General features: G+C 49.1%; 1 protein-coding gene across 1 annotated transcript; it reads left to right on the top strand.

The window, feature by feature from the left end:
* The first annotated feature begins 485 nt into the window (after positions 1-485).
* On the top strand, positions 486-21,677 carry LOC117087158 (nephrin-like). Its single transcript, XM_033217042.1, is given in 21 exon segments — positions 486-887; positions 1,115-1,244; positions 1,374-1,546; positions 2,818-2,958; positions 3,034-3,174; positions 3,692-3,813; positions 4,740-4,911; positions 5,010-5,036; positions 5,039-5,162; position 5,244; positions 5,425-5,575; positions 7,313-7,424; positions 7,512-7,693; positions 11,781-11,837; positions 16,054-16,128; positions 16,131-16,172; positions 16,287-16,311; positions 16,419-16,491; positions 16,641-16,734; positions 16,817-16,929; positions 21,217-21,677. Coding segments are annotated over 21 exon segments (2,409 nt in total). The 5' UTR covers positions 486-565; the 3' UTR covers positions 21,349-21,677.
* Positions 21,678-27,745: the final 6,068 nt, after the last annotated feature.

A 27,745-nucleotide genomic window follows, 5' to 3' on the forward strand; every position in this document is an offset into this window, starting at 1 on the left:
TAGGGAGCTAGTTGAAAATTTTGGGGGGAAGACTAGGAATTATAGAAATGACAATGGAATTTCATTTTAATAGGATGGAATTCTGGGGAAGTGCTGAGAATCTGGGCAATATAAAGGAATCTGTTAAAAGACTGGGATTATAAGATATAATAATATCGGGAAAGATTCAGAATCTATGGAAAGTTTAATTTGTGCAGCAGCACCAAAAAAAAAAAAAAAAGTAATCTATGGAAAGGCACTGGAATTAAGGAAAATTTCAGAGGAAATCTTTGGGGACAGTGGGAATTTTAAGAAAAGGAACTGAGGCATTCTAGGAAACGCCTGGGAATTTCAAGGGAGTTTCCTGCACGTGGCGTTGGGTAAACAGAGCAGAAATAGATTTTGAGGAGTCCGCTGAGGGCCTGCAGGTGGCTGCAAAGGCGGAGCGGGGGTTGGGTGTGGTACAGAAGGCGGATTCAGATCCCCAAAACTGCAGTGCGCAGGGACCTAGGGAGGCGGGAGAGACTCCAGGGCGGGGGTCACTCAGTTCCACTCCCCACTGCTTTGCCCTAGGGGGGTGGCGCTGATGGGGGTGTTTTTCCTTATCACCAAAAGGCTTTGTCTGGGCTGGCGGCACCAACCCAGTGGGCAGGGTGTGGGCGTTGGGGGTTGGTGGAAGCGGCAGGGCTGCCTGCGGCCCCCAGTCACTCCCGGTCCACAGGACTCGCGCACCGTGACTGAGTCGCGGCTGCCGCAGGAGCCGCGGCGCATGCAGCTCGGCAACGTGGAGAAATCTGGGAGCACCTTCTCCCGAGAACTGGTGCTGGTCACAGGGCCGTCGGACAACCAGGCCAAGTTCACGTGCAAGGCTGGCCAGCTCAGCGCGTCCACGCAGCTGGCGGTGCAGTGTGAGGGCGCGCACGGCTGAGGCCCGGGGGCGAACTCGGCGGGGGCAGGACGGGGTGGGGGACAGAGCCAGGTGGGGCAGGGACCCAGCGAACCCTGGACTCGAGGGGTGCCTGCGGGGGCGGGGTGGGGGACCCGAGACTGGACGGAGCCTGGGGTGCAGGCGGGATGGACGCAGACCAGGCCGCCCCTAACGTCTGAGTCTCGCTCCTCCAACCCCCTCTCCCAGTTCCCCCAACTAACGTGACGATCCTGGCCAACGCATCCGCACTGCGCCCCGGGGACGCCTTAAACTTGACATGCATCAGCGTTAGCAGCAACCCGCCGGTCAACTTGTCCTGGGACAAGGAAGGCGAGAGGTGGGAGTGCGAGTGACCCCGCCCCTCTCTGGCCTCGCCCCCTCCACGCGTGTCCCGCCCCCGCCCCCGCCTAGCCCCTCTCCAGCCTCTGGCTCTGCTCGCAGCCCTGGCCTCACCCCGTGTCCACAGGCTGGAGGGCTTGGCCGCCCCGCCCCGGAGAGCCCCGTTCAGAGGCTCCGCCGCGGCCAGGAGCGTCCTTCTGCAAGTGTCATCTCGCGATCATGGCCAACGCGTGACCTGCCGCGCCCACAGCGCCGAGCTCCGCGAAACCGTGAGCTCCTTCTATCGCCTCAACGTGCTGTGTATGTGCCCCGGCCTGAAAGGTCCTCTTGATGCCTTCCTGACCCTAACCTACTCCTTGCGTCTTCCCCCCCCCTTTTTTTTTTTTTTTTTTGACAGAGTCTGGCTCTGTCACCCAGGCTGGAGTGCAGTGGCGCGATCTCGGCTCACTGCAAGCTCCGCCTCCCATGGTTCACGCCATTCTCCTGCCTCAGCCTCCGGAGTAGCTGGGACTACAGTCGCCTGCCACCATGCCCGGCTAATTTTATTTTTGTAGTTTTGGTAGAGACGGGTTTCACCCTGTTAGCCAAGATGGTCTCAATCTCCTGACCTGGTGATCCGCCCGCCTTGGCCTCCCAAAGTGCTGGGATTACAGGTGTGAGCCACCACGCCTGGCCTCCTTCCTTCCTTCCTTCCTTCCTTCCTTCCTTCCTTCCTTCCTTCCTCTCTCTTTCTCTCTCTGCCTCTCTTTCTTTTTTTGATGGAGTCTCCCTCTGTCACTCAGGCTGCAATGCAGTGGCGCAATCATAGCTCACTGCAGCCTCCAACTTCTGAGCTCAAGTGATCCTACCTCAGCCTCCTGAGTAGCTGAAACTACAGGTGTGCACTACCACTTTTGGCTAGTTTATTTTAATTTTTTTGTAGCAACAGGGCCTCACTATGTTGCCCAGGCTGGTCTTGAACCCCTGGGCGCAAGCAATCCTCCTGCCTTGGCCTCCCAAAGTGCTGGGATTACAGGCGCGTCCCACTACACTAGGCTGATTTTTTGTACTTTTAATTTTAAATAGAGATGGTATCTCTCTAAGTTGCCCAGGCTGATCTTGAACACCTTGACTCAAGTGATCCTCCTGCCTTGGCCTCCCAAAGTTCTGGGAGTATAGGCGTGAGCCACTGAGCCTGGCCTGGGTCTTTGCTTTGACACTATCACTCTATCATTAACCCCATCCTGAAACTTGAAACTCCCTACCTTCGTCCTGACCAGCGGTCCTGGGCCAAATCCTATCCCGTCCACTCCCATATTGCCTTTGTCTTCTCTCCTAACCCTGATCCCTATCATGACCCCTCTTTCCATCCTTCAGCCTGATGCTGGCTTCTACTCTTTTCCTAAACTGTATTCTAATTTCTATCCCGAACTTCACCCCTGAATTCAGTTCTGAACTTGTTACCTTGTCCACAACCTTAAACCCTGTCGCGATCCCCCAACTTTAACCCTTGAACCTGCGCCTGATCTCCAATCTGTCCTTGATCCTGACCTTGACAACAATCTTGACTCCCTGCGGCGCCCCCTCTGAAGACCGTCCAGAGTTCCTGGGGGAGCAGGTGATGGTGGTGACCGCGGTGGAGCAGGGCGAGGCGTTGCTGCCAGTGTCCGTGTCCGCTAACCCCGCCCCCGAGGCCTTCAACTGGACCTTCCGCGGCTATCGCCTCAGTCCAGGTGAGGGAAGTGGGCATGGGGAGGGGTCCCGGGAATGGGAGGGCCTGCCAGGTCCTTTATTCTGGCCTTCCCCAGCGGGCGGCCCCCGGCATCGCATCCTGTCCAGCGGGGCTCTGCATCTGTGGAATGTGACCCGCGCGGATGACGGCCTCTATCAGCTGCACTGCCAGAACTCCGAGGGTACCGCGGAAGCGCTGCTGCGATTGAACGTGCACTGTGAGTCCCGCCCACCATGGAAACCACCCCCACCCAAGGAACCTTGCCCAGTGTGGAGTCTCCTCATTGTGGGAGCTCCTCCCACCCGGGGATAGCCACCCATCCTGGAACCCTCCCGCTCTGGCTCTGGAAGTCCCCGCCGCGGTGTAACCACGCCCACTGCAGAACCCCTTCCACTAGAGAGACCCAGTGTGGAATCTCTGCCCAGAGAGGGCGCCCACCTAGACACGGAAGCTGCTCCCGTCAGGAATGGGAGCCCATTGTAGAAGCCCCCCACCCCCCGCACAATTCTGGAAGCCCACCCAACCCACTCTAATTATCACAGAGGCATAGTGGAGGGTGGAGACAACCTCACTAACCTTGAGAACTCTCCTCCAACTCTTTCGTATTAAGGACAGATTCTGTCTACTTCTCTAACTTTCCTGGAACCCCTAAGACATCCCTCCCACCTGGGGCCCTCTCCCACGGAGACCTATCTGGTCCCAAGTGCCTTCCCCAAGCCTCTGCCTTCCACCAGATGCTCCCACCATCCGTGCCCTCCAGGACCCCACTGAGGTGAACGTTGGGGGTTCTGTGGATATAGTCTGCACTGTTGATGCCAATCCCATTCTCCCAGGCATGTTCAGCTGGGAGAGACTGGTGAGGACCCAGCCTTTGGTGAATGGAGGTGGGGTCAAAGGGTTGTGGTTTCTTGACTGTGAGTTCCTTGGGAGTGGGGACCACGTACGTCTGTATGATCCTGTATAACTATATACTCGTCAGGGCATGCTCCCAGAACGAATAACTGTTGGTGGCAAAATGAATGGACGGATGAATGGTAGACAGGCGAGTGGGTGGGTAGATGGATAGATGGGTCGATAGGTAGGTAAGTGGATGAACAGGTGGATGAACGAGTGAGTGGATGGAGGAACACATAGACAAGTGAAAGGATGGATAAATGGGTGAGTGGGTGAGTGAGAATATGATTGAAGCAGAAAAATCAGTGGATAGATAGAGGGTAGATGGATGAATGGATACACCAGCAGAGGAAAGATATCTATGGAAGGATGATGGATGAATTGATGGATGGATGGGTGGAAAGATCAATGGAGAGATGAGTAAATACGTAGCTGGGTAAATGTCTGAACAGATGCATGTATTTATGGGTGTGCAAGCATGAGTGAATAGTTGTGTGAATGAGTGGAGAGCTACAAGGGTGGATACATCGGTGCAGAGAAAGAAGACAAATGGGTGGAGGAATGAGTGAGTAAACCGATGAGTGGATGGAAAGATAATGGATGAAAAGATAGATAAGCAGATGCATAAATGAATGGATGGATGGATAGATGGTTCCAAGCATAAGTGATTGGGTGAATGGATGGGTAGGTGGTTGCCTGGATTGGTGGATAAAAAGATGGATTGGGTAAATGGATAGGTGGATGACAGGAGAATTATTATTATTTTTTCCTTCAGTACCTCTGTAGAGGGTGATTGTGTCTAGGAGAATGAGGCTACAAAAGGGACAGTTTGGGCAGTGATGGATCTGGGGCTAGACTGGGAGGCCAATTCTTGACTCGGGCCTCCAGGGAGAAGATGAAGAGGACCAGAGCCTGGATGACATGGAGAAGATATCCAAGGGACCCACGGGACGCCTGCGGATTCACCAGGCCAAACTGGCCCAGGCTGGTGCTTACCAGTGCATCGTGGACAACGGGGTGGCGCCTCCAGCACGAGGGCTGGTCCGTCTTGTTGTCAGATGTGGGTATCACCCAAACACCTGACTTTAAGACCTGCCACTGAACCCACAGCCCTCATGTCTCCCACATAGCTCATGTTGACCTCCCATCCCCTCCCAGTTGCCCCCCAGGTGGAGCACCCCACTCCCCTAAGGTGGCTGCAGCTGAGGACAGCACCAGTTCTGCCACCCTCCACTGCCGTGCCCGAGGTGTCCCCAACTTCGTTTTCACTTGGACCAAAAATGGGGTCCCTCTCGATCTCCAAGATCCCAGGTGAGCCCAGGCCCAGCCAGGCAGCACTCCAGCTCCAGGTCCAGACCTCCAGCCCCATTTCCCCTCCCTGAGTCCCTGCAGAGTAGGGTGCAGAGAAGGAAGATGAATGCGTGGAGGAATGAGTGAGTGAATGGATGCATGGATGAAAGGATGAATGGATAGATAGGCAGATGGTTAAATGAATGGATGTCTGTATAGATGATTCCAAGCATAAGTGGTTGGGTGAATGAAAGGGTGAGTGGTGCCCTACCTTCTCTCTAAGTACACGGAGCACACATGCCACCAGGGTGGTGTCTACAGCAGCCTCCTGACCATTGCCAACGTGTCTGCAGCCCAGGATTACGCCCTCTTCACATGCACAGCCACCAACCCCCTAGGCCTGGACCAAACCAACATTCAACGCATCAGCATCAATATGGAGGGGCTGTGAGGGTGTTGGGGAGGGGTGCTCCTTGGATCCATTCTCACATCCCTGATTGGCCCCGGGCTGCCCATGTTTCTGAAACCTGAGAATATGTGTGTATGTGAGGCTGGAGTTTTTGCCTGCCCTGAAAATCGTAGTGGAGACTGGATCTTCAGGGAGACCCACAACAAAGGCAAAAGAAAAGAAAAGAAAAGAAAAAAAAGATGGAGAGGGGGTACTTACTAGCTCAAGTAACTGAAAAATGGATTTTCAGGAGTTTCTGGAGCCCAGTTCAGCTGTCATCAGCAACTCTCCATTCTTTGTTTTTGTTGAAACAGAGCTTTACTCTTGTCACCCAGGCTGTAGTGCAATGGCACAATCTTGGCTCATTGCAGCCTCTGCCTCCTGGATTCAAGCGATTCTCTCACCTTAGCCTACCAAGTAGCTGAGATTACAGGCGCCTGCCACCACCCCCAGCTAATTTTTGTATTTCTAGTAGAGACGGGGTTTCACCATGTTGGCCAGGCTGATCTCCTGACTTCAGGTAATGTGCCTGCCTCAGCCTCCCAAAGTGGTGGGATTACAGGTGTGAGTCATCACACCCAGCCCTCTCCATTGTTATGTCTGCATACCTCTGTGTTGGCTTTATTCTAAGGGCCCTCATAGTGGTCTGTTAGAATTCCCAGAGGAAACAGAATTCTTTCTCTTCCTAACAGTGGTATGAAAATACTAGGATTAGCCAGGCGTGATGGCTCACACCTGTAATCCTAGCACTTTGGGAGTCTAAGGTGGCAGATCACAAGGTCAGGAGTTTCAGACCAGCCTGACCAGTATGGTGAAACCCTGTCTCTACTAAAAAAAAAAAAAAAAAAAAAATAGCTGGGCGTGGTGGCGCGCACTTGTAATCCCATTACTCGGGAGGCTGAGGTAGGAGAATTGTTGAACCTGGGAGGTGGAGGTTACAGTGAGCTGAGATCGGGCTACTGCACTCCAGCCTGGGCGACAGAGCAAGACTCCATCTCAAAGAAGAAGAAAAGAAACCTAACCAAGCCAGGCGCAGTGGCTCATGCCTGTACTACTAGCACTTTGGGAGGCCAAGGCGGATGGATCACCTGAGGTCAGGAGTTCGAGACAAGCCTGGCCAACATGGTGAAACCTCGTCTTTACTAAAAATACAAAAAATTAGCTGGGCATGGTGGCGGGCACCTGTAATCCAGCTACTCGGGAGACTGAGGCAGGAGAATTGCTTGAACCCAGGAGGCAGAGTTTGCAGTGAGCCAAGATTGCACCACTACACTCCAGCCTGGGCAATAAGAGTGAAACTCTATCTTAAAAAAAAGACAGAAAGAAAAAAGAAAGAAACGTAACCTTCATTTTCCATAGAAGCAACCATTTGGTCTTGAATTTTTTTTGCTGTTTCTTTTGGTTTTGTTTTCACTTACTTCTTTTTTAAATTATTTTTAATTGTAATGTTTAATTTGAGACAGGGTCTTGCTACGTTGCCCAGGCTGGTCTCGAACTTCTGGGCTCAAGCAATCCTCCAGCCTTGGTCTCACAAAGTACTGGGATTTTAGGAACAGTTTGGTGTTTGCCAGAGGAGTGTTCACAGTGACCTTATAGAACATGACTATACCATGAACAATGAGAAGCGATTGTATATTTAAAATCATTCCTAGGGAAAACTTGGACAGAATCTTCTGGGATTCTTTTGTATCCTCTGACTGCTTTCCCATCTTTCTCCCCATAGGCCGCCCTGACCCTCCATCAGGATTAAAGGTTGTGAGTCTGACCCCACACTCTGTGGAGCTGGAGTGGAAGCCTGGCTTTGATGGGGGCCTGCCACAGAGGTTCTGCATCAGGTGGGTCCTTGTCGAGGCAGGAAGGAAGGGGAGGCAGCCAATGGGCTGGGGCACTTCCCTGAACTTACTATCCCCCCTGTCCTGCAGGTATGAGGCCCTGGGGACTCCAGGGTTCCACTATGTGGATGTCCTACCATCCCAGGCCACCACCTTCACACTGACTGGTCTGCAGCCTTCTACACGATACAAGGTCTGGCTGCTGGCCAGCAATGCCTTGGGAGACAGTGGACTGGCTGACAAGGGGACCCAGCTTCCCATCACTACCCCAGGTGGGAAGGAAGGCTTGGGCATGTTGGAGTGTGCCTCAGAAGATGTGTAGGGTAGTACAGTGAAGTCAATACAATTCCCTTTTTATGATGAGTTACTGAGGCCTAGAGCTGTTAAGCAAATTGTCCAAGGTCACACAGCTAGTAAAAGATAAAGACAAGACTGAAACTCGGGCAGATGAACTTGAGACCAGCCGTTAACCACAACCCATACTGTCTGAATGTGATTAATGACCAAGGGAAATTAGAAAACAGTTTGAATTAAATGAAAATGAAAACATATAAAAATTTGAGGTTGCAGTTAAAGCACTACTTAGAGGGAAATGTATAGCATTAAGTGCTTATTTTAGTTATTTATTTTATTTTTTTGAAACGGAGTTTCACTCTTGTTGCCCAGGCTGGAGTAAAATGGTACGATCTTGGCTCACTGCAACCTTCATCTCCCGGGTTCAAGCGATTCTCTTGCCTCAGCCTTCCGAGTAACTGGAATTACAGGCATGTGCCACCATGCCTAGCTAATTTTTTATCTTTAATAGAGACGGGGTTTCACCATGTTGGTCAGGCTGGTCTCGAACTCCTGACCTCATGATCCACCTGCCTCGGCCTCCCAAAGTGCTGGAATTATAGGGCTGAGCCACCACGCCTGGCCTTATTTTTCACTTTTGAGATGGCGTCTCGCTCTGTCACCCAGGCTGGAGTGCAGTGGCGTGATCTTGGCTCACTACAACCTCCGCCTCCCTGGCTCAAGCAATTCTCCTGCCTCAGCCTCCTAAGTAGCTGGGATTACAGGCATGTGCCACCACACCTGGCTAATTTTAGTATTTTTAGTAGAGATGGGGTTTCACCATGTTGGCCAGCCTGGTCTTGAACTCCTGACCTCAGGTGATCCACCTGCCCTGGCCTCCCAAAGTGCTGAGATTACAGGCGTGAGCCACCATGCTTGGCCATTTTTTGTTTGTTTGTTTTTGTTTTGAGACACAGTTTTGTTCTTGTTGCCCAGGCTGGAGTGCAATGGTACAATCTTGGCTCTCTGCAACCTTCATCTCCCGGGTTCAAGCGATTCTCTTGCCTCAACCTTCCGAGTAACTGGGATTACTGGCATGTGCCACCATGCCTAGCTAATTTTGCATTTTTAATAGAGACGGGGTTTTACCATGTTGGTCAGGCTGGTCTCGAACTCCTGACCTCATGATCCACCTGCCTCGGCCTCTCAGTGCTGGAATTATATCCTGAGCCACCACTCCTGGCCTTATTTTTTATTTTTGAGATGGCGTCTCGCTCTGTCACCCAGGCTGGAGTGCAGTGGCGCAATCTTGGCTCACTACAACCTCCGCCTCCCTGGCTCAAGCAATTCTCCTGCCTCAGCTTCCTAAGTAGCTGGGATTACAGGCATGTGCCACCACGCCTGGCTAATTTTAATATTTTTAGTAGAGATGGGGTTTCACCATGTTGGCCAGCCTGGTCTTGAACTCCTGACCTCAGGTGATCCACCTGCCTTGGCCTCCCAAAGTGCTGAGATTACAGGCGTGAGCCACCATGCTTGGCCAGTTTTTGTTTGTTTGTTTTTGTTTTGAGACACAGTTTTGTTCTTGTTTCCCAGGCTGGAGTGCAATGGTGCCATCTCAGCTCACTGCAACCTCCGCCTCCCGGGTTTGAGCAATTTTCCTGCCTCAGCCTCCCATGTAGCTGGGATTACAGGCATGCGCCACCACGCCTGGCTAATTTTTTGTATTTTTAGTAGAGACGGGGTTTCACCATGTTGGCCAGGCCAGTCTCGAACTCCCGACCTCAGGTGATCTAGTTTTTTTTTTTTTCTTGAGAATAACCTCAAATGCATATTCTAAGTTTTCATCTTAAGAAAGCATGGCTCACGCCTGTAATCCCAGCACTTTGGGAGACCAAGGTGGGTGGATCACCTAAGGTTGGGAGTTCGAGACTAGCCTGACCAACAAGGAAAAACCCTGTCTCTACTGAAAATACAAAATTAGCCAGGCGTGGTGGCACATGCCTGTAATCCCAGTTATTTGGGAGGCTGAGGCAAAAGAATCCCTTGAACCTGGGAGGCGGAGGTTGCAGTGAGCGGAGATCATGCCATTGCACTCCAGCCTGGGCAACAAGAGCAAAACTCCATCTCAAAAAAAAAGAAAAAAGAAAGAAAGAAAGAAACTAATAAAAGAACAAATTAAACCCAAAGTAAAAAGAAAGAAGAAAATAATAATGGTAAGAGCAGAAATGAATGAATTAGAAAACAGAAAAACAATTGAGAAAAGCAATGAAACCAGAGCTGGTTATTTGAAAAAAATCAGTAATATTTATAAAGCTGATTAAGACAAAAAAAGAGAGCCGGGCGCGGTGGCTCAAGCCTGTAATCCCAGCACTTTGGGAGGCCGAGACGGGTGGATCACGAGGTCAGGAGATCGAGACCATCCTGGCTAACACGGTGAAACCCCGTCTCTACTAAAAAAATACACACACAAAAAAAAAAAGAGAGAGAGATGATACAAGTTACCAATAACAGGACTGGAAGAAGGGATGTTACCACAGACTCCACAGACATTAAGAGGATAATTAGGGAATATTATGAATGACTTTATTCCAATAAATTCAGCAAGTCGGATGAGAAGGACAAATTCCTTGCATATGTTACAATTCTGATAGGTACAGTATTGTAATGGTTAATCCTTACAGAGCCTGGTTCAGAGAAGCTTGGGTTCAAATCCCCTCTCTGCTACCTCCTAGTTGTGTGACCATAGGCAAGTGTCTCACTTTCTAAAAATATATAATATATAGCATAGATCTTTGTGGCTCAGTTTCTTTTTCTTTCTTTTTCTTTCTTTCTTTCTTTTGTTTTTTTCCCCCTTCTTTTCTTTTCTTTCTTTTTTTTTTTTGTGCGACGGAATCTTGCTCTGTCACTCAGGCTGGAGTACAGTGGCATGATCTCCGTGCACCGCAACCTCTGCCTCCCAGGTTCAAGCGATTCTCCTGCCTTAGCCTTCCAAGTAGCTGGGACTACAGGTGCATGCCACCACACCTGGCTAATTTTTGTATTTTTGGTAGAGACAGGGTTTCACCATGTTGGCCAGGCTGGTCTCAAACTCCTTATCTCTGGTGATCCACCTGCCTCAGTCTCCCAAAGTGCTGGGATTACAGGCATGAGCCACCACTCCCAGCTGCAAGCTTCTTCTTTCTGTTTTCCTTTTCCTGACAGAGCAGGCTTTTTCTCAATGTAAGGAAGGACACTTTCTCATCTCTACAATCTTCTCTGCTCTTCCCCCCACCCCATTCCTGTCTTCCCTTTGAACACTAAAACAAAAAGTATGACACTTGCCTCCTTTGCTTTAGAACTTATACTTCTATTAAGGGATCGAGAGCCCAAAGTCTTTTTTAGTTAACTCAACAAATTGATAATTCAGGTGAAAAGGATCTTGTACACCGAAAGTGCTCATCAACAATCAATTTTTGGGCCAGGCATGGTGGTGCATGCCTGTAGTCCCAGCTAGTCAGGAGTCTGAGGCAGGAGGATAGCTTGAGCCCAGGAGGTCGAGGCTGCAGTGAGCTATGATCATGCCATTACACTCCAGCCTGGGCCACAGAGTGAGACTCTGTCTCTTTAAAAAATAAAATAAAATAAAAAATAAAAAAATTGGCCAGGCACAGCAGCTCATGCCTGTAATCCCAGCACTCTGGAAGGCCGAGGTGGGTGAATCACAAGGTCAGGAGTTCGAGACCAGCCTGGCCAACATGGTGAAACCACATTTCTACTAAAAAAGTTAGCCGGGTGTGGTGGCGGGCACCTGTAGTCCCAGCTACTTGGGAGGCTGAGGCAGGAGAATTGCTTGAACCTGAGCGATGGAGGTTGCAGTGAGCCAAGATTGCACCACTGCACTCCAGCCTGGGTGACAGAGCAAGACTCTGTCTCGGGAAAAAAAAAAATTACCTGGGCGCAGTGGCTCAGGCCTGTAATCCCAGCACTTTGGGAGGCTGAGGTAGGCGGATGGAGTCTTGCTTTGTCAACCAGGTTGGAGTACAGTGGTACAATCTCAGCTCACCGACTTAGTGTTAAGTTGCAATCTGTATATCCACTCCCCAGGTCTGGACCAGCCTTCCGGAGAACCTGAAGACCAGCTGCCCACAGAGCCGCCTGCAGGCAAGTCCTCTGTCCCCTGATCCCTCCCGTCTCCCCAAAGGAGACGTCTCCTTGTCTTTGACCCTACCTGCTCTGCTCGTAGTCACAGCTGCTTAACAACTTAGTTCTGGCCGAGCTCAGTGGTTCACGCCTTTGGGAGTTCAAGGCATGTGATCACTTGAGCCCAGGAGTTGAGACCATCCTGGGCAACATGGTGAGACTCCATCTTTGCAAAAATAAAAAATAGCTGGCTGTGGTGGCATGTGCCTGTAGTCCCAAGTACTCAGAAGGCTGAGGTGGGAGGATTATGTAAGCCCAGGAGTTGGAGGATGCAGTGAGCTATGACTGAGCCACTGCACTCCAGCCTTGGGAACAGAGAGACCCTATTTCACACACACACAAAAAAAGACTTAGTTCTCTCCCTGCAGACTTGCAGACCCCTTAGAGCTTCCTCTTTTTACTTTCTTTCTTTCTTTTTTTTTTTTTTTTTTTTGAGACATAGTCTTGTTCTGTTGCCCAGGTTGTAGTGCAGTGGCAAAATCTTGGCTCACTGAAACTTCCACCTCCCAGGTTCAAGTGATTCTTTTGCCTCAGCCTCCCAAGTTGCTGGGATTACAGGCACCCGCCACCACACCTGGTTAATTGTTGTACTTTTTTAGTAGGGACGGGGTTTCGCCATGTTGACCAGGCTGGTCTCAAACTCCTGATCTCAAGTGATCTGCCTGTCTCAGCTTCCCAAAGTGCTGGGATTATAGGATTACAGGCATGGGCCATGGCACCCGGCTTTTTTTTTTTTTTTTGAGACCGAGTCTCACTCTGTCGCCCAGGCTGGAGTGCAGTGGTGCGATCTCGGCTCACTGCAACCTCCACCTCCCAGTTTCTTCTCTTGCTTCAGCCTCCTGAGTAGCTGGGACTACAGGCGTGTGCCACCACAGCCAGCTAATTTTTTGTATTTTTAGTATAAATGGGGTTTCACCGTGTTAGCCAGATGGTCTCTAACTCCTGACCTCGTGATTTGCCCACCTCAGCCTCCCAAAGTGCTGGGATTACAGAGGTGAGCCACTGCATCTGGCCACTTTTTTTTCTTTGATCTTCCTCTTGCCTGGAGTGATAAATTTTTCTCTCTTCTAAATTTAGTTTAATTCTGAAAAAATTAGCTCACTCCATGTCCTGTAAGAAGCCTGCATCAGTTAGCATTTGCTGTATAACAAACCACCCCAAACATGGGTGCTTATACCAACATTCTTTCTTATGATTCTAAGAGTCTGGCAGAATGGTGCTGGTCTGGGCTGGCTTAAGTAATCTCTGCAGTCAGCTGGCAGCTCCACTGGACTGGATGGTCTAGGGTTGCCCTCTTCCCACACGTCTGATGGTCATCTGGCCTCTTGGTTGGAACAATGGAGATAACTGGGCACGTGTCTCTTCTTGACTTTTTCACATGAAGGTGGTCACAGGGGTCAAAAGCAGCAAGAGAGTACACTCCAATTTACTAGCTGATTCTGTCACAGTTGCTATTGTCTCATTGGACAAAGCAGGTCACATGGCTCAACACAGAGTCAGTGTGGAAAGGCCCTGCACTCAAGGATGTGACTACCAGGAGAGGATTGCAACCGTTTGGCAAACAATCCCCTTCAGAGCCTGAGAAAAAGGTTGCAAGTGACAGAAACACAGCTGTTTTGTCAACACATAAAAGAATGACTTGGCTGGGCACAGTGGCTCATGCCTATAATCCTGGCACTTTGGGAGGCTCAGGCAGGTAGATCACTTGAACCCAGGCATTGGAGACAAACCTGGGCAACATGGTGAAACCCCATCTCTATAAAACAAAAACAGAAAAATTAGCCAGGCGCGGTGGTGCACACCTGTAGTCCCAGCTACTCAGGAGGCTGATGCGGGAGGATTTCTTGAGCCCAGCAGGTTGAGGCTTCAATGAGCCGAGGTCACATCACTGCACTCCAGCCTGGGCAACAGAGTGAGACCCTGTCTCAAGGGGAAAAAAAAGGCTTGGTACATGAAATAAAAACTTCCAAGTGTGGCCACTTTCAGGTGCTCAAAAATCTCATCAGTGATCTGTTTTTCGCCCTCTCTCAACTTTGCCTTCATCTGTGGTGGCTTCTTTCTGAGTTTCTTCAATCAGAGGGGCAGAGAAGCCCTCCTCAACCTCTGTCTTCTTGATAGCTAGTAGAATTGTCCTAAATGTTTTGCTAAAAACACATGTTGGGTCAAATGCCTGTGTCTAAACAATCACTGTGGAGAGAGGAATGGAGACTCTTATTGTTCAGGCCAGGCCATGTGCCCACTATGGAGTCCTGCCTGAGCCCAAGACTGAGAGTGGGGAGTGGCTGTTCTCCCCAGGGGAAAAAAGTGCTGTTAGTAGAAGATAGGGGAAACAGCCACCTAACAGATGCCTACTTAGAGGGATTCAGACTTGTCCTAAGGGATACAGCAGCCAAGTCAGCCTGATACTGACTGGGATGGAAGTTAGTGGAAAGAAGTCATTTGAGGCCAGGCATGGTGGTTCACACCTATAATCCCAGCACTTTGGGAGGCTGAGGTGGGCAGATCACTTGAGCCTAGGAGTTCAAGACCAGTCTGTCCAACATGGCGAAACCCCGTCCCTACTAAAAATAAAAAGCAAAACGTTAGCTGGGTGTGGTGGCATGCACCTGTAGTCCCAGCTACTTGGGAGGCTGAGGGAGAAGAATCACTCGAACCTGGGAGGTGGAGGTTGCAGTGAGCCAAGATTGTGCCACTGCACTCCAGTCTGGGTGACAGATTGAAACTCTTTTTTTTTTTTTTCGAGATAGAGTCTCACTCTGTCACCCAGGCTGCAGTGCAGTGGTGTGATCTCGGCTCACTGTAATCTCCGCCTCCCTGGTTCAAGTGATTTCCCTGCCTCAGCCTCCCGAGTAGCTGGGACTACAGATGCCTGCCACCACACCTGGCTAATTTTTTGTATTTTAGTAAAGACGGGGTTTCACCATGTTGGCCAGGCTGGTTTTGAACTCCTGACCTTGTAATTCACCTGCATCGGCTTTCCAGAGTGCTGGGATTATAGATATGAGCCACCACGCCCAGCTAACTCTATCTTAATTAAAAAATAAAATAAAGAAGTCCTTGAGATGGGATTTTTTTTTTTTTTTTTTCCAGAGACAGGGTCTTGCTCTGCCACCCAGGCTGGAGTGCAGTGGTGCTACCATAGCTCACTGGAGCCTTGACTTACCGGGCTCAAGCAATCCTCCTGCCTCAGTCTCCCGAGTAGCTGGGACTATAGACATGCACCACCATGCTGCTAAACTTTTAAATTTTTTGTAAAGAAGTGGCCTTGGACCGGGCGCGGTGGCTCAAGCCTGTAATCCCAGCACTTTGGGAGGCCGAGACGGGCGGATCATGAGGTCAGGAGATCGAGACCATCCTGGCTAACACGGTGAAACCCCGTCTCTACTAAAAAATACAAAAAACTAGCCGGGCGACGTGGCGGGCGCCTGTAGTCCCAGCTACTCGGGAAGCTGAGGCAGGAGAATGGCGTGAACCCGGGAGGCGGAGCTTGCAGTGAGCTGAGATCCGGCCACTGCACTCCAGCCTGGGCGACAGAGCGAGACTCCGTCTCAAAAAAAAAAAAAAGAAGTGGCCTTGCTATGTTGCCTAGGCTGGTCTTGAGCTCCTAGGCTCAAGCGATCCTCCCACCTTGACCTCCCAACGTGCTGGGATTACACGCATGTGCCGCAGCGCCTGACCTTGAGATGGAATTTGAAAGGAAAACAGAAGTTGGCTTGAGAAGAAAGGACATTTGAGGACAAACACTTAGCTATTCCAAAGCTCTAAGGTGTGAATTTGCTTCAGTGATTCCGGAAACAGCTAGTGGTTGGTTTGGTTTGTGTGGCTGGACAGTCCAGTGCCAGGGTCTAAGTTCGGTGGACATGGCTGGAGGCGTTGGAAGAGGCTGGACCACAGAAAGTCTTCAGTGCCCAGCTAAGGAGCTGAAGCTCCCTCCTGAGTCCGGAGTTCAGTTCTGAGTTTGCAGAGTTCAAGCAAAGGGAGGACGTTTTGTTAATGGCTTGACTTAAGAAGCCACCTGCCCTTGGGTGGCAGAAGGGTTGGGCACAGAGACCCCTCCCCATCTGTTTCTCTGACCCTGGGGGAGGGACTTGGTCAGGGGTAGGCTTTCTCGGGGAGACACACTCCTGGCCTACAGCCTGTTGTCTGGGATTCACTGAGGGGTATCTTCCAACCCTAGGACCCTCGGGGCTGCCCCTGCTGCCTGTGCTGCTCGGTCTTGGGGGACTTCTGCTCCTCTCCAGTGCCTCCTGTGTCAGGGGTTCCTCTGGCAGCGGAGACTCAGGCGTCTTGCTGAGGGTGAGGAGAGACCTTCCCTGCGGGGGTGGAGACCTGAGGGTGATGGGGAACTTCCTGGGGCCAGGGGAGGGGCTTGTATGGGGTCACTGAGCCCTTCATTCCTATTTCCTTCGGGCGTCTCAGGGAAGACAGAGGCAGAGTAAGTGGGGATATTTTTCTGTAAAGAAGGCTCTGAGGGAGGAGGTTTGGGGGAGATGGGTGGCAGGGGGCAGCACTCCACTGCCCTCCACACCTCCATCCTGGAAGGTCGGAGGACCCAGTCAGGAACAAATATGAGGAGAGCCAGTGGACAGGAGAGCAGGACACTCGGAGCTCCACGGTGAGTGGGGGTGGCCCTGGAGACCCCACAGTCAGGGCACCGATGGCGACTGAAACCCTGCCGTTAGCATCAGGTTGATCATTGCCGTTCCTGGGACCGTGGGGTCAGAGGATGGAAAGGGCTTTGTCTGTTTTGCGTGTGGGGAACAGGTCAGCACAACAGAGGCAGAGCTGTATTACCGCTCCCTGAGGGACTTGAGCCCCCAGCTGCCCCCGACACAGGAGGAGGTGTCTTATTCCCAAGGTGAGTTAGGACCCCACTCAGAGGTACCCCTGACGCCTGGACTGGGTGCCTTGATCATGTCTCCCTTCCACTCTAACTCCAGGTTTCACAGGTGAAGATGAGGATATGGCCTTCCCTGGGCACTTGTATGATGAGGTAGAAAGAACGTACCCCCCGTCTGGAGCCTGGGGACCCCTCTATGATGAAGTGCAGATGGTGAGAAGCTTTGCATCAGCAGCCATCCTTCCTGGCTAGTGCTCGGAGCCTACCTCCTACTGCTTGTATTAGTTAGGGCCAGCTACCTGCTGTAATGAAGAGGCCTGACCATGATCCAGTGGTTTAAAGAAGACAGTTGGCTGGGCATGATGGTTCATGCCTGTAATCCCAACACTTTGGGAGGTCAAGGCAGGAAGATCGCTTGAGCCCATGAGTTTGAGACAAGCCTGGGCAATATAGTGACTTGTCTCTACAAAAAATTAAAGGAGCCAGGCATGGAGGTGTGCACCTGTAGTCCTAGCTACTCAGGAGGCTGAGCCAGGAGGATCCCTTGAGCTCAGGAGTTGGAGGCTGCAGTGAGCCATGATGGCACCACTGCACTCCAGTCTGGGCAACAGAGCAAGACCCTGTCTATGAAAAAAAAGACGGCAGTCTATTTCTTTTTCACAGTCAGACACAAACGGCCCTGCTCTAGTCATCCAAGTCTACATGAATGAGCCATTTCACTGGGGGTTCAACCCATGGGAAAAGGTGAAAGAATGTGGAGAAGGCACAACCTTGCCTTGTGGCCCAGGCCCAGAAATGGTGCACACCACTCTGCTCTCACTCCCCTGATGAGAATAGAGTCACACGGTCACACCTGATGGAAAGGAGGCTGTAAAATATGGTCTAGCTTGGCAGTGATGTGCCTTGCTGCAATTCTGCTGCTGTGGAAGGAAGTAGACATGAATATTTTTAGATAATTAGCCGTATCTACTCCACTGAGTAAAGGGAGAGAGAGAGAGAATTTGGAGGCCCATTCAACTGAAAAATCAAGGCATACAATTGTCATCAGGCCCAGCTGGGCCCAGAATTGTCCTCCCCAAAAATGCTATTATGGCTAGGCATGGTCACGGCTCACATCTCTAATCTCAGCAGGCTGAGGTAGGTGGATTGCTTAAGCCCAGGTGTTAGAGACCAGCCTGGGCAACATAATAAGACCCCATCTTGAAAAAAAAAAAAAGTTAAGCCGAGCATGGTGGCTCATGCCTATAATCCCAGCACTCTGGGAGGCCGAGGCGGGTGGATTACCTGAGGTCAAGAGTTCGAGACCAGTCTGGCTAACATAGTGAAACCCTCTTTCTACAAAGCATGCAAAAATTATCCGGGTGTGGTGGCACACACTTGTAATCCCAGCTACTTGGGAGGCTGACGCAGGAGAATCGCTTGAACCTGGGAGGCGGAGGTTGCAGTGAGCGGAGATCATGCCACTGCACTCCAGCCTGGGCAACAGAGCAAGACTCTGTGTCAAAAAAAAAAAAAGTTTAAAAAACTAACTGGGCATAGTGATGCATGCCTGTGGTCCCAGCTACTCAGGAGGCTGAGGTAGGAGGAACGCCGGAGCCAGGGAAGTTGAGGCTGCCGTGAGCCCTGATTGGGCCACTGCATTCCAGCATGAGAGACCATGTTTCAAAAAAGAAAGGGAAAAAATCTTCCTAGAAAATCTAGATTTGTATCCTACAAGATTAGAAATCTTCAAAGAAAGAGAATGCCTGTTTTCCAGTGGCCCCAAATGCCCAATGCTGACACTTACTGGTCTAGTTTGGGTCACATTCTCATCGCTGAACACATCCCTGAGTCAGGGGATGGAATATGCTAACAGGAGAGGCCCGGGTCAGTTCGCCATGGGATCAGGGAGTAGGGGCCAGCCCCACTCAGTTCACTGGGCTGAGAATGGGAGAGGGACAGAGAGCTCACAGGGAAGTGAGGATGGTGGCTGTACAGGAAAAAACAACAGACAGGCACTTTGACCACCAGCCAACCTCCACCCATTGCTGCACAGTTAGGGAGATGGGACAGAACCCCTGATTTCTTGTGTGGCCTTGGCTGATGCTCTGGCACCTCTGGTCCAAGGATTTCCTTCTGTCTCTGTGAACGACCTCCGATACAGGGCACTGTTATCAGATCCTAGCTCCTCACCAGCATGGTGCAAAGCGCTGTCCATGGTGCTGGACCATATGCGCTCTCTTTAGAGATGCGCCGATGGAGGCTGCAGGCTTTTTCCGAAAAGGACCAGATAGTAAACGCTTTGGGCTGTGTGAGACATACGGTCTTCCTCAAACTCTACACAAACTCTGCCATTGTAAAGTAAAAGCAGCCATAGACGATGCATAAATGAATGACTGTGGCTATGTTCCTACAAAACTTTATTTTTGGACACTGTAATTTGAACTTCATGTAATTTTTCTGTCACAAATGTTATCTTTTTTCATTTTTCTCCAACAATTAAAAAATGAAAAACAGGGCCGGGCACGGTGGCTCACGCCCCCAAAATATACGAAAAAGGAGTGCGTTATAATGAATGCCTATGATGAACTCCATGTGCTTATCGCCTAACTTCAATAATATCAGGCCAGGCACGGTGGCTCACGCCTGTAATCCCAGCACTTTGGGAGGCCGAGGCGGGTGGATCACTTGACAAGACCAGGAGTTTCAGACCAACCTGACCAATGTGGTGAAATCCTATCTCTACTAAAAATGCAAAAAGTTAACCGGGCATTGTGGCGGGCGCCTGTAGTCCCAGCTACTCGGGAGGCTGAGGCAGAATAATTGCTTAAACCCAGGAGGCAGAGGTTGCAGTGAGCCAAGATTGCGCCACTGCACTCCAGCCTGGGCAACAGACCGAGACTCCGTCTCAAAAAAAAAAAGAAAAGAAAAGAAAAAAAGAAAAATAATAAAAACCATTCTTAGCTCTGGGACAGTAAAAGAAAAGCAGGTGGCAGGCCATATTTGGAGCATGGGCCAATCTGCTCTAAAGTCTGCTGAACTAAAATAATCATTTTCTCCCAGCCCTAGAACAAAACACATCCCCAGTTAGGGCCACCTTTCATGTTTTTAGTTTGTTTGTTTTGTTTTGTTTTTCTCTTCTATTATGATTAGGGAGCTGTTTTGGAAATTCATAGGACAATAGAATCATAACTTACATTCCATAGTTGCCATAGCTGATAACATGGACTTTTAAAGTTTTCATTTTTAAAAATTTTATTTATTTATTTATTTTTGAGATGGAGGCTCGCTCTGTAACCCAGGCTGGAGTGCAGCAGCACAATCTCAGCTCACTGCAACCTCAGCCTCCCAAGTTCAAGCGATTCTCCTGCCTCAGCCTCCCAAGTAGCTGGGATTAACAGGCATGCACCATCATGCCCGGCTAATTTTTGTATTCTTAGTAGAGACAGGGTTTTGCCCATTGCCCAGGCTGGTCTTGAACTCCTGACCTCAAGTGATCCATCTGCCTTGACCTCCCCAAATGCTAGCATTACAGGCATGAGTCACCATGCTCAGCCTAAAGGTTTTATATTTCTGACATTTACATTATTTTTCTAACATGAAATCATTGGATATCTTGGGCTTGCTTCAAAATAATCCAGTTAGTGTGGGAGGGGAATAAGGTAGAAATATAGATAAATCAATTGACCAAGGGTTGCTACTGGTTTTTTCTTTTTTCTTTTTTTGAGATAGTCTCACTCTATCAACCAGGCTGGAGTACAGTGGCATAATCATGGCTCACTGCAGCCTTGACATCCTGGGCTCAAGCGATCCTCTTACCTCAGCCTCCTGAGTATCTAGGACTATAGGCACTCACCACCACACCTAGCTAATTTTTTTAAAAATATTTTTTATAGGCTGGGTACAGTGGCTCACAGTTATAATCCCAGCACTTTGGGAGGCTGAGACGGGTGGATCAATTGAACTTAGGAGTTCAAGACCAGCCTGGGCAACAATGGAAGCCTCGTCTCTGAAAAAAAAAAAAAAAAAATTCAAAAATTAGCTGGGTGTGGTGGTGCATGCCTATAGTCCCAGCTACTTGGGAGGCTGAAGTAGGAGGATGGATTGAGCCCAGAAGGTGGAGGTTGCAGGGAGCAACCATTGCACTCCAGCCTGGGTGACAGAGCCAGACCCTAAGAAAAAAAAATTATTTTTTGTAGATACAGGATCTCACTATGTTGCCCAGGCTGGTCTTGAACTCCTGGTCTCAAGAAATCCTCCTGCTTTGTCCTCCCAAAGTGCTGGAATTACAGGCATGAGCCACCGTGCCTGGCCTGATATTATTGAAGTTAGGCGATAAGCACATGGAGTTCATCATAGGCATTCATTATAACGCACTCCTTTTTCGTATATTTTGGGGGTTTAGTAAAAGCTAAAACAGTTTTTTCTGGGAAGTTAAGCAGGGGCGTGTATCCCCCAGATCTTCAATGAAGACCTACAGGGCATCTCTCCATGGTTCTAACTCCACTTTTTGCCTGTCAGGGCCCCTGGGACCTCCGCTGGCCTGAAGACACATATCAGGATCCAAGAGGAATCTATGACCAGGTGGCAGGAGACTTGGACACTCTGGAAGCTGATTCTCTGCCCTTCGAGCTGAGGGGACATCTGGTGTGAGAGCCCTCTCAACCCCCTTGTCCTGCACCTGCAGGAATTTACACTCCACTGGTCCCTTTCATTACAGCCTGGGCCGAGCTGGTTAGGTGAGCTCCATAAAACCCAAAGGGACTCGGCTTTGTCAGGAGAGGACGTGGAGGGGGTTGAGTGACAGAAGATGGTTCAGCTGATACCAGACTAGAAACAAGGTATATCCTGGGGTTGGCTTTAGAAACTAAACTTCTGCGAAAGGGCAGGGCAGATTGTAAACGGCATCTCAAAAATGAAATGCTGCCAGGTGCGGTGGCTCACGCCTACAGTCCCAGCACTTTGGAAGGCCGAGGCAGGTGGATCACCTGAGATCAGGAGTTTGAGACCAGCCTGGCCAACATGGTGAAACTCCATTTGTACTAAAAATATAAAAAATTAGCTAGGAATAGTGGTGCATGCCTGTAGTCCCAGCTACTTGGGAGGCTGAGGCACGAGAATCGCTTGAACCCAAGAGGTGGAGGTTGCAGTGAGCCAAGATCATACCACTGCACTCCAGCCTGGGTGACAGAGTGAGATTCTGTCTCAAAAAATAAAAATAAAATAAAAATAAAAAATAAAATGCTATTCTGAGGGTCCCTATGTGCTTCATGAAGTAAAGTTTTCAGAAGTGGGAAAAGACATATTAAAAACTCCGTTCATTTTGCATTCCATGACATCTAAAATAGCTAATAATAAGTAGAATTTATGAACCCATGTTGTATCCTATTATTTTATTATTTCCCACAGTTATCTAACACAGGAGACATAAACTATGACGCATGTAAACATAAGTTTGCTCTATAAGCATTAAAATAAACAGACAAAAGAAGCTAGAGGAAAAGAATACATACTGTATGCTTTCATTTATAGAAATTCTAAAATAGGTGAAACTAATCTATGGTGGCAGAGAGCAGAGCAGAGGTTTCCTGGGGCCATGAGAGGAGGGTTGACTGCAAAAAGGCATGGGAGAACTTTCTGAGGTGATGGAAATATACTATATCACGATTGTGGTGGTGGTTGCATGGATGCACAGATTTGTCAAAACTCATTGAACTGTACACTTAAGATGGGTGCATTTTTATTGTACACAAATGCTGTCTCAATAAAAGTGATTTTAAAAACAGGCTTCATAATAGAAGCCCAGTAGAGGATTCTTCCCTCCCTCCCTCCCTCCCTCCCTTTACTTTTCTTTCCTGTCTCTCTCTTTCTCTTTCTGTCTCTCTCTCTCTCTTTCTGTCTCTCTCTCTCTTCCCACTCTCTCTCTGTCTCTCTATGTCTCTCTCTTTCCCCTTCCCTCCCCTCCCATCCCTTCCCTTCTCTCCCCTCCCCTTACTTTCTCTTCCTTTCCTTTCTTGTCTCGCTTTGTCAACCAGGAGTGCAATGGCATGATCTCAGCTCACTGCAACCTCCACCTCCCAGGTTCAAGTAATTCTCTTGCCTCAGCCTCCCGAGTAGCTGGGATTGCAGGCACCTGCCACCAGGCTCAGCTCGTGTTTTGTATTTTTAGTAGAGATGGTGTTTCAACCAAGTTAGCCAGGCTGGCTTCAAACTCCTGGTCTCAAGTGATCCGCCCGCCTCGGCCTTCCAAAGTGCTGAGATTACAGGCATGAGCCAGCACTCCTGGCTCCATCTTTCTATTGAATAGCAGGATAGCTGAGAAGTCTACCTGTTTCCATGAAGAACAGACTTTCTTCAGACCACCACTTCTACTTGATTAACCATATTATCAAAACTTTCTAGTTCATGTTTTTGTCAATATATTTATTTTTCTTTGATTTTGTTTTTTACAAATACACCCCAACTGTTCAATGATAATGCTATTTTTTATCAGCACAGACTAAAATAAGTTTTTACACCACAGCACTGGAATACACAATACATTAAGATCTAAATGATTTCCCTGTAATTAAAAGGTGACTTCATTCCTAACAGTAGAATTTTTCTAATTGTATATTTTTTCTTTTTTTTCAAATAAATCCACAGCCAACAACATGTAATTGTATATTTTCCATTTCAAAGAAAAAACCTACAACATTTTTTATTTTATTTTATTTTTTTTGAGACAGAGTCTCACTTTGTCGCCCAGGCTGGTAGTGCAGTGGCGCGATCTCAGCTCACTGCATCTTCTGCCTCCTTGTTTCAAGTGATTCTCCTGCCTCAGCCGCCCGAGTAGCTGGGACTACAGGCGCCCGCCACCACGCCTAGCTAACTTTTTGTATTTTTAGTAGAGACAGGGTTTCACCATGTTGGTCAGGCTGGTCTCAAACTCCTGACCTTATGATCTGCCTGCCTAGTCCTCCCAAAGTGGTCAGAAGTTCAAAACCAGCCTGGCCAACATGGCAAAACCCCATCTTTACTAAAAATACAAACATTAGTTGGGCGTGGTGGTGCACGCCTGTAATCCCAGCTACTCGGGAGGCTGAGGCAAGAGAATCTCTTGAACCAGGATGCAGAGGATGCAGTGAGCTGAAGTAATGCCACTGCACTCCACCCTGGGCAGTGGACTCTGTCTCAAAACTAAAATAAAATTTAAAAAATAAAAATACAAAAATTATCTGGGTGTGGTGGCACACACATGTAGTTCCATCTACTTGGGAGGCCGAGGTTCAAAAATTGCTTGAACCGGGGAGGCGGGGGTTGCAGTGAGCCGAGATCATGCCACTGGACTCCAGCCTAGGTGACAGAGATAAATTCTGTCTCAAAAAAAAAAAAAAAGAAAGAAAAGGCTGGGCATGATGGCTCATGCCTGTAATCCCAGCACTTTGGGAGGCCGAGGTGGGCAGATGACCTGAGGACAGAAGTTCAAGACCAGCCTGATCAACATGGCGAAACCGCGTCTCTACTAAAAATATAAAAATAGCTGGGCGTGGTGGCATGTGCCTATAATCCCAGCTACTCGGGAGGTTGAAGTGGGAGAATCGCTTGAACCCAGGAGGCAGAGGCTGCAGTGAGCCGAACCCATGCCACTGCACTCCAGCCTGGGCGACAGAGTAAGACTGTCTCAAAAAAAAAAAAAAAAAAAATTATGGAGAAGGATACAACCACATGTTACTAATACTACTGACTATAAAAGTGCATAACCTGAGCCGGATGTGGAGGCTTATGCCTATAATCCCAGCACTTTGGGAGGCCAAGATATGTAGATTGCTTGAGACCAGGAGTTTGAGAGCAGACTGGGCAAAATGGTGAAACCCCATTTCTACAAAATAATACAAAAATCAGTTTCACATGGTGGTTTGTGACTGTAGTCTCAACTGCTCAGGAGGCTGAGGCAGGAGGATTGTTTGAGCCCAGGAATTCAAGGCTGCAGTGAGCCATAATCACACCACTGCACTCCAGCCTGGGCAACAGAGCCAGACCCTTTCTCAACAAACAAAGAGTCTGGTTACCTTTGGGAGAGAGGGGAATGGTTATTGAAACTGACACCAGGAAGGCTTGGGGTGAGAATGTTCATAATGTTGTTTTCTTTTTCTTTTCTTTTTTTTTTTTGATATGGTGTCTTGCTCTGTCTCCCAGGCTGGAGTGCAGTGGTGCGATGATGGCTAACTGCAGCCTCCAACTCTTGGGCTCAAGTGATCCTCCCACCTCAGCCTCCTGTGTAGCTGGGACTACAAGTGTGCACCACCACACATGGCTAATTTTTTTCTTTGTAGAGACAGAGTTTCACTATGTTGTCCAGGCTGGTCCCGAACGCCTGGGCCCAAGTGATCCTCCTGACTAGGCCTCCCAAAGTACTGGGATTACAAAGTTGTTTTCTTGACTTGGGTGTTAGTTACCAAGTGTCACTTGCGTCAAATTTACTTTCTGGTCACTCTCTGAAAATTCATACTGAACACATGATATGGGCACATTTCTTTTTTCTTTTTTTTTTTTGATATGGTGTCTTGCTCTGTCTCCCAGGCTGGAGTGCAGTGGTGTGATGATGGCTAACTGCAGCCTCCAACTCTTGGGCTCAAGTGATCCTCTCACCTCAGCCTCCTGTGTAGCTGGGACTACAAGTGTGCACCACCACACATGGCTAATTTTTTTCTTTGTAGAGACAGAGTTTCACTATGTTGTCCAGGCTGGTCCCGAACGCCTGGGCCCAAGTGATCCTCCTGACTAGGCCTCCCAAAGTACTGGGATTACAAAGTTGTTTTCTTGACTTGGGTGTTAGTTACCAAGTGTCACTTGCGTCAAATTTACTTTCTGGTCACTCTCTGAAAATTCATACTGAACACATGATATGGGCACATTTCTTTTTTCTTTTTTTTTTTTTTGAGAGGGAGTCTCACTCTGTCGCCCAGGCTGGAGTGCAGTGGCACGATCTCTGCTTACTGCAAGCTCCGCCTCCTGGGTTCACGCGATCCTCCTGCCTCAGCCTCCCGAGTAGCTGGGACTACAGGCGCCCGCCACCATGCCCAGCTAATTTTTTGTATTTTTATTAGAGACAGGGTTTCACCGTGTTAGCCAGGATGGTCTCGATCTCCTGATCTCGTGATCCACCCGCCTTGGCCTCCCAAAGTGCTGGGATTACAGGCGTGAGCCACTGTGCCTGGCCAGGGCACATTTCTTTATATGTGCTATATACTTCATTCAGAATTTTACATTACATCTCATAGGTGGCATTGTGGTTGGAATTATGATTTTTCTGATATGATGTACAAACGTTGGTACCATTCTGAACAAAAAAGTACACCCTCTTCACTTTCTTTACATTAGAAGCCAGGTACAGTGGCTCATGCCTGTAATCCCAGGACTTTGGGAGGCCAAGGCGGGAGGATCATTTGAGGTCAGGAATTCGAGACCAGCCTGGCCAACGTGGTGAAACCCCATCTGTGTTAAAAATACAAAAAATTAGCTGGGCGTGGTGACACAAGTGGGAGGCTGAGGCAGGAGAATCACTTGAACCCAGGAGGCAGAGGTTCTAGTGAGTTGAGATGGCACCACTGCACTCCAGCCTGAGCAACACAGCGAGATTCTGTCTCCAAAATAAATAAATAAATAAAAATGAATGTACATCATAGTTTCATTTCAGAAAATGTCAGTATGTTTTAAACCATACCAAAATTTTGTATGTATGTGTAGATATGTTATATTAATTAATGATTTCAGATAACTATAAACATTTTTTACCCACAGAAGTGCCTGTAAAGACATTTACAAATTGTTCTGGACGCAGATTTCAGCGTCCAGCATTCCTGGTCCCTACCTCTAGAAGCCTTTAACGCCCTCCAATCAATGCTGCAGCCAAAAACAATTATGCAAATTTCCCAAGGTCCCACCAGGGTGCGGTAGTGTCCCATTGGAGAGGAACCAATCCATGAGGGGATTCTGAATGAGCCTGTGTGTGTGTGTGTGTGTGTGTGTGTGTGTGTGTGTGTACACTGCGTTCCAGAGCTCAGGGGAGAGGTCTGTGCTGAAGATAAAAACTGGCTGGGGTGTCCTCTGCACCTAAGCTATCACCAAACTTCAGTATTAAGGGATAAGAAGGCGTGCAGGGGGTTGAGGCAAAGAAGACTCCAGGAACACAGTGTGGGAAGGGATTTCCCAAAAATTGTTGCTGGAGAATAACCCCGAAGTCAGGGAGTGGTAGTGGTAGGAATTAAGGCTAGTGGGATGGTCAAAGATAAACCACAAAGGTCATCTTATGGGTTTGTGCTTTATCCTGTGAGTGACAGGAAGCTATTGAATTGCTGCAGCAGCAGTGACAGACGGCATTTATGAGCTGCTCACACATGCCAGACCACATTCTATGTTCTGTGTATGTTTCACCTCCTGGAACCATCAGAGTCACGCATGAGTCCAGTTTTTTGTTTCGTTTTGTTTTTAATTGTTTATTTATTTAGAGACAGAGTGCACCTGTGTTGCTGCTGGAGTGCAGTTATGTGATCTCAGCTCACTGCAACCTCCGCCTCCCGGGTTCAAGCGATTCTCATGCCTCAGCCTCCCAAGTAGCTGGGATTACAGGTGCCCACCACCACGCCCAGCTAATTTTTGTATTTTTGGTAGAGAAGGGGTTTCGCTATGTTGGCCAGGCTGGTCTCAAACTCCTGACCTCAGGTGATCCACCCTCCTCGGCCTCCCAAAGTGCTGGGACTGCAGGCGTGAGCCACAGCACCCCAGGTAGGTTTTGTGCATTGGCTGAGCGCTCTCAAGGCTCCAGAAACAGGCACAGCACCGGAGCTGGCTGGAATACCTTATTCTTCAACCCCAGTAATTGGTATGGGGTCACCTGGTGACCCAATCAGAGCGAATAAGAGGTGGACTCTCCCACCTCTGTGCCGGTGTTAGAGCCCCTTTGCCTCTTACCACAAAATGGATGATCGCCCACAGAAGGACCGGCTGGGAACTTTATTCCAGAACCTTCCATGGCTACTGTCAAGCAGCTCTTTGTGTTCTGTTTTGC

The sequence above is a fragment of the Trachypithecus francoisi genome, unplaced genomic scaffold, assembly GCF_009764315.1.
Source record: "Trachypithecus francoisi isolate TF-2019V2 unplaced genomic scaffold, Tfra_2.0 Contig00621, whole genome shotgun sequence".
In the NCBI taxonomy this organism is placed as follows: Eukaryota; Metazoa; Chordata; class Mammalia; order Primates; family Cercopithecidae; genus Trachypithecus; species Trachypithecus francoisi.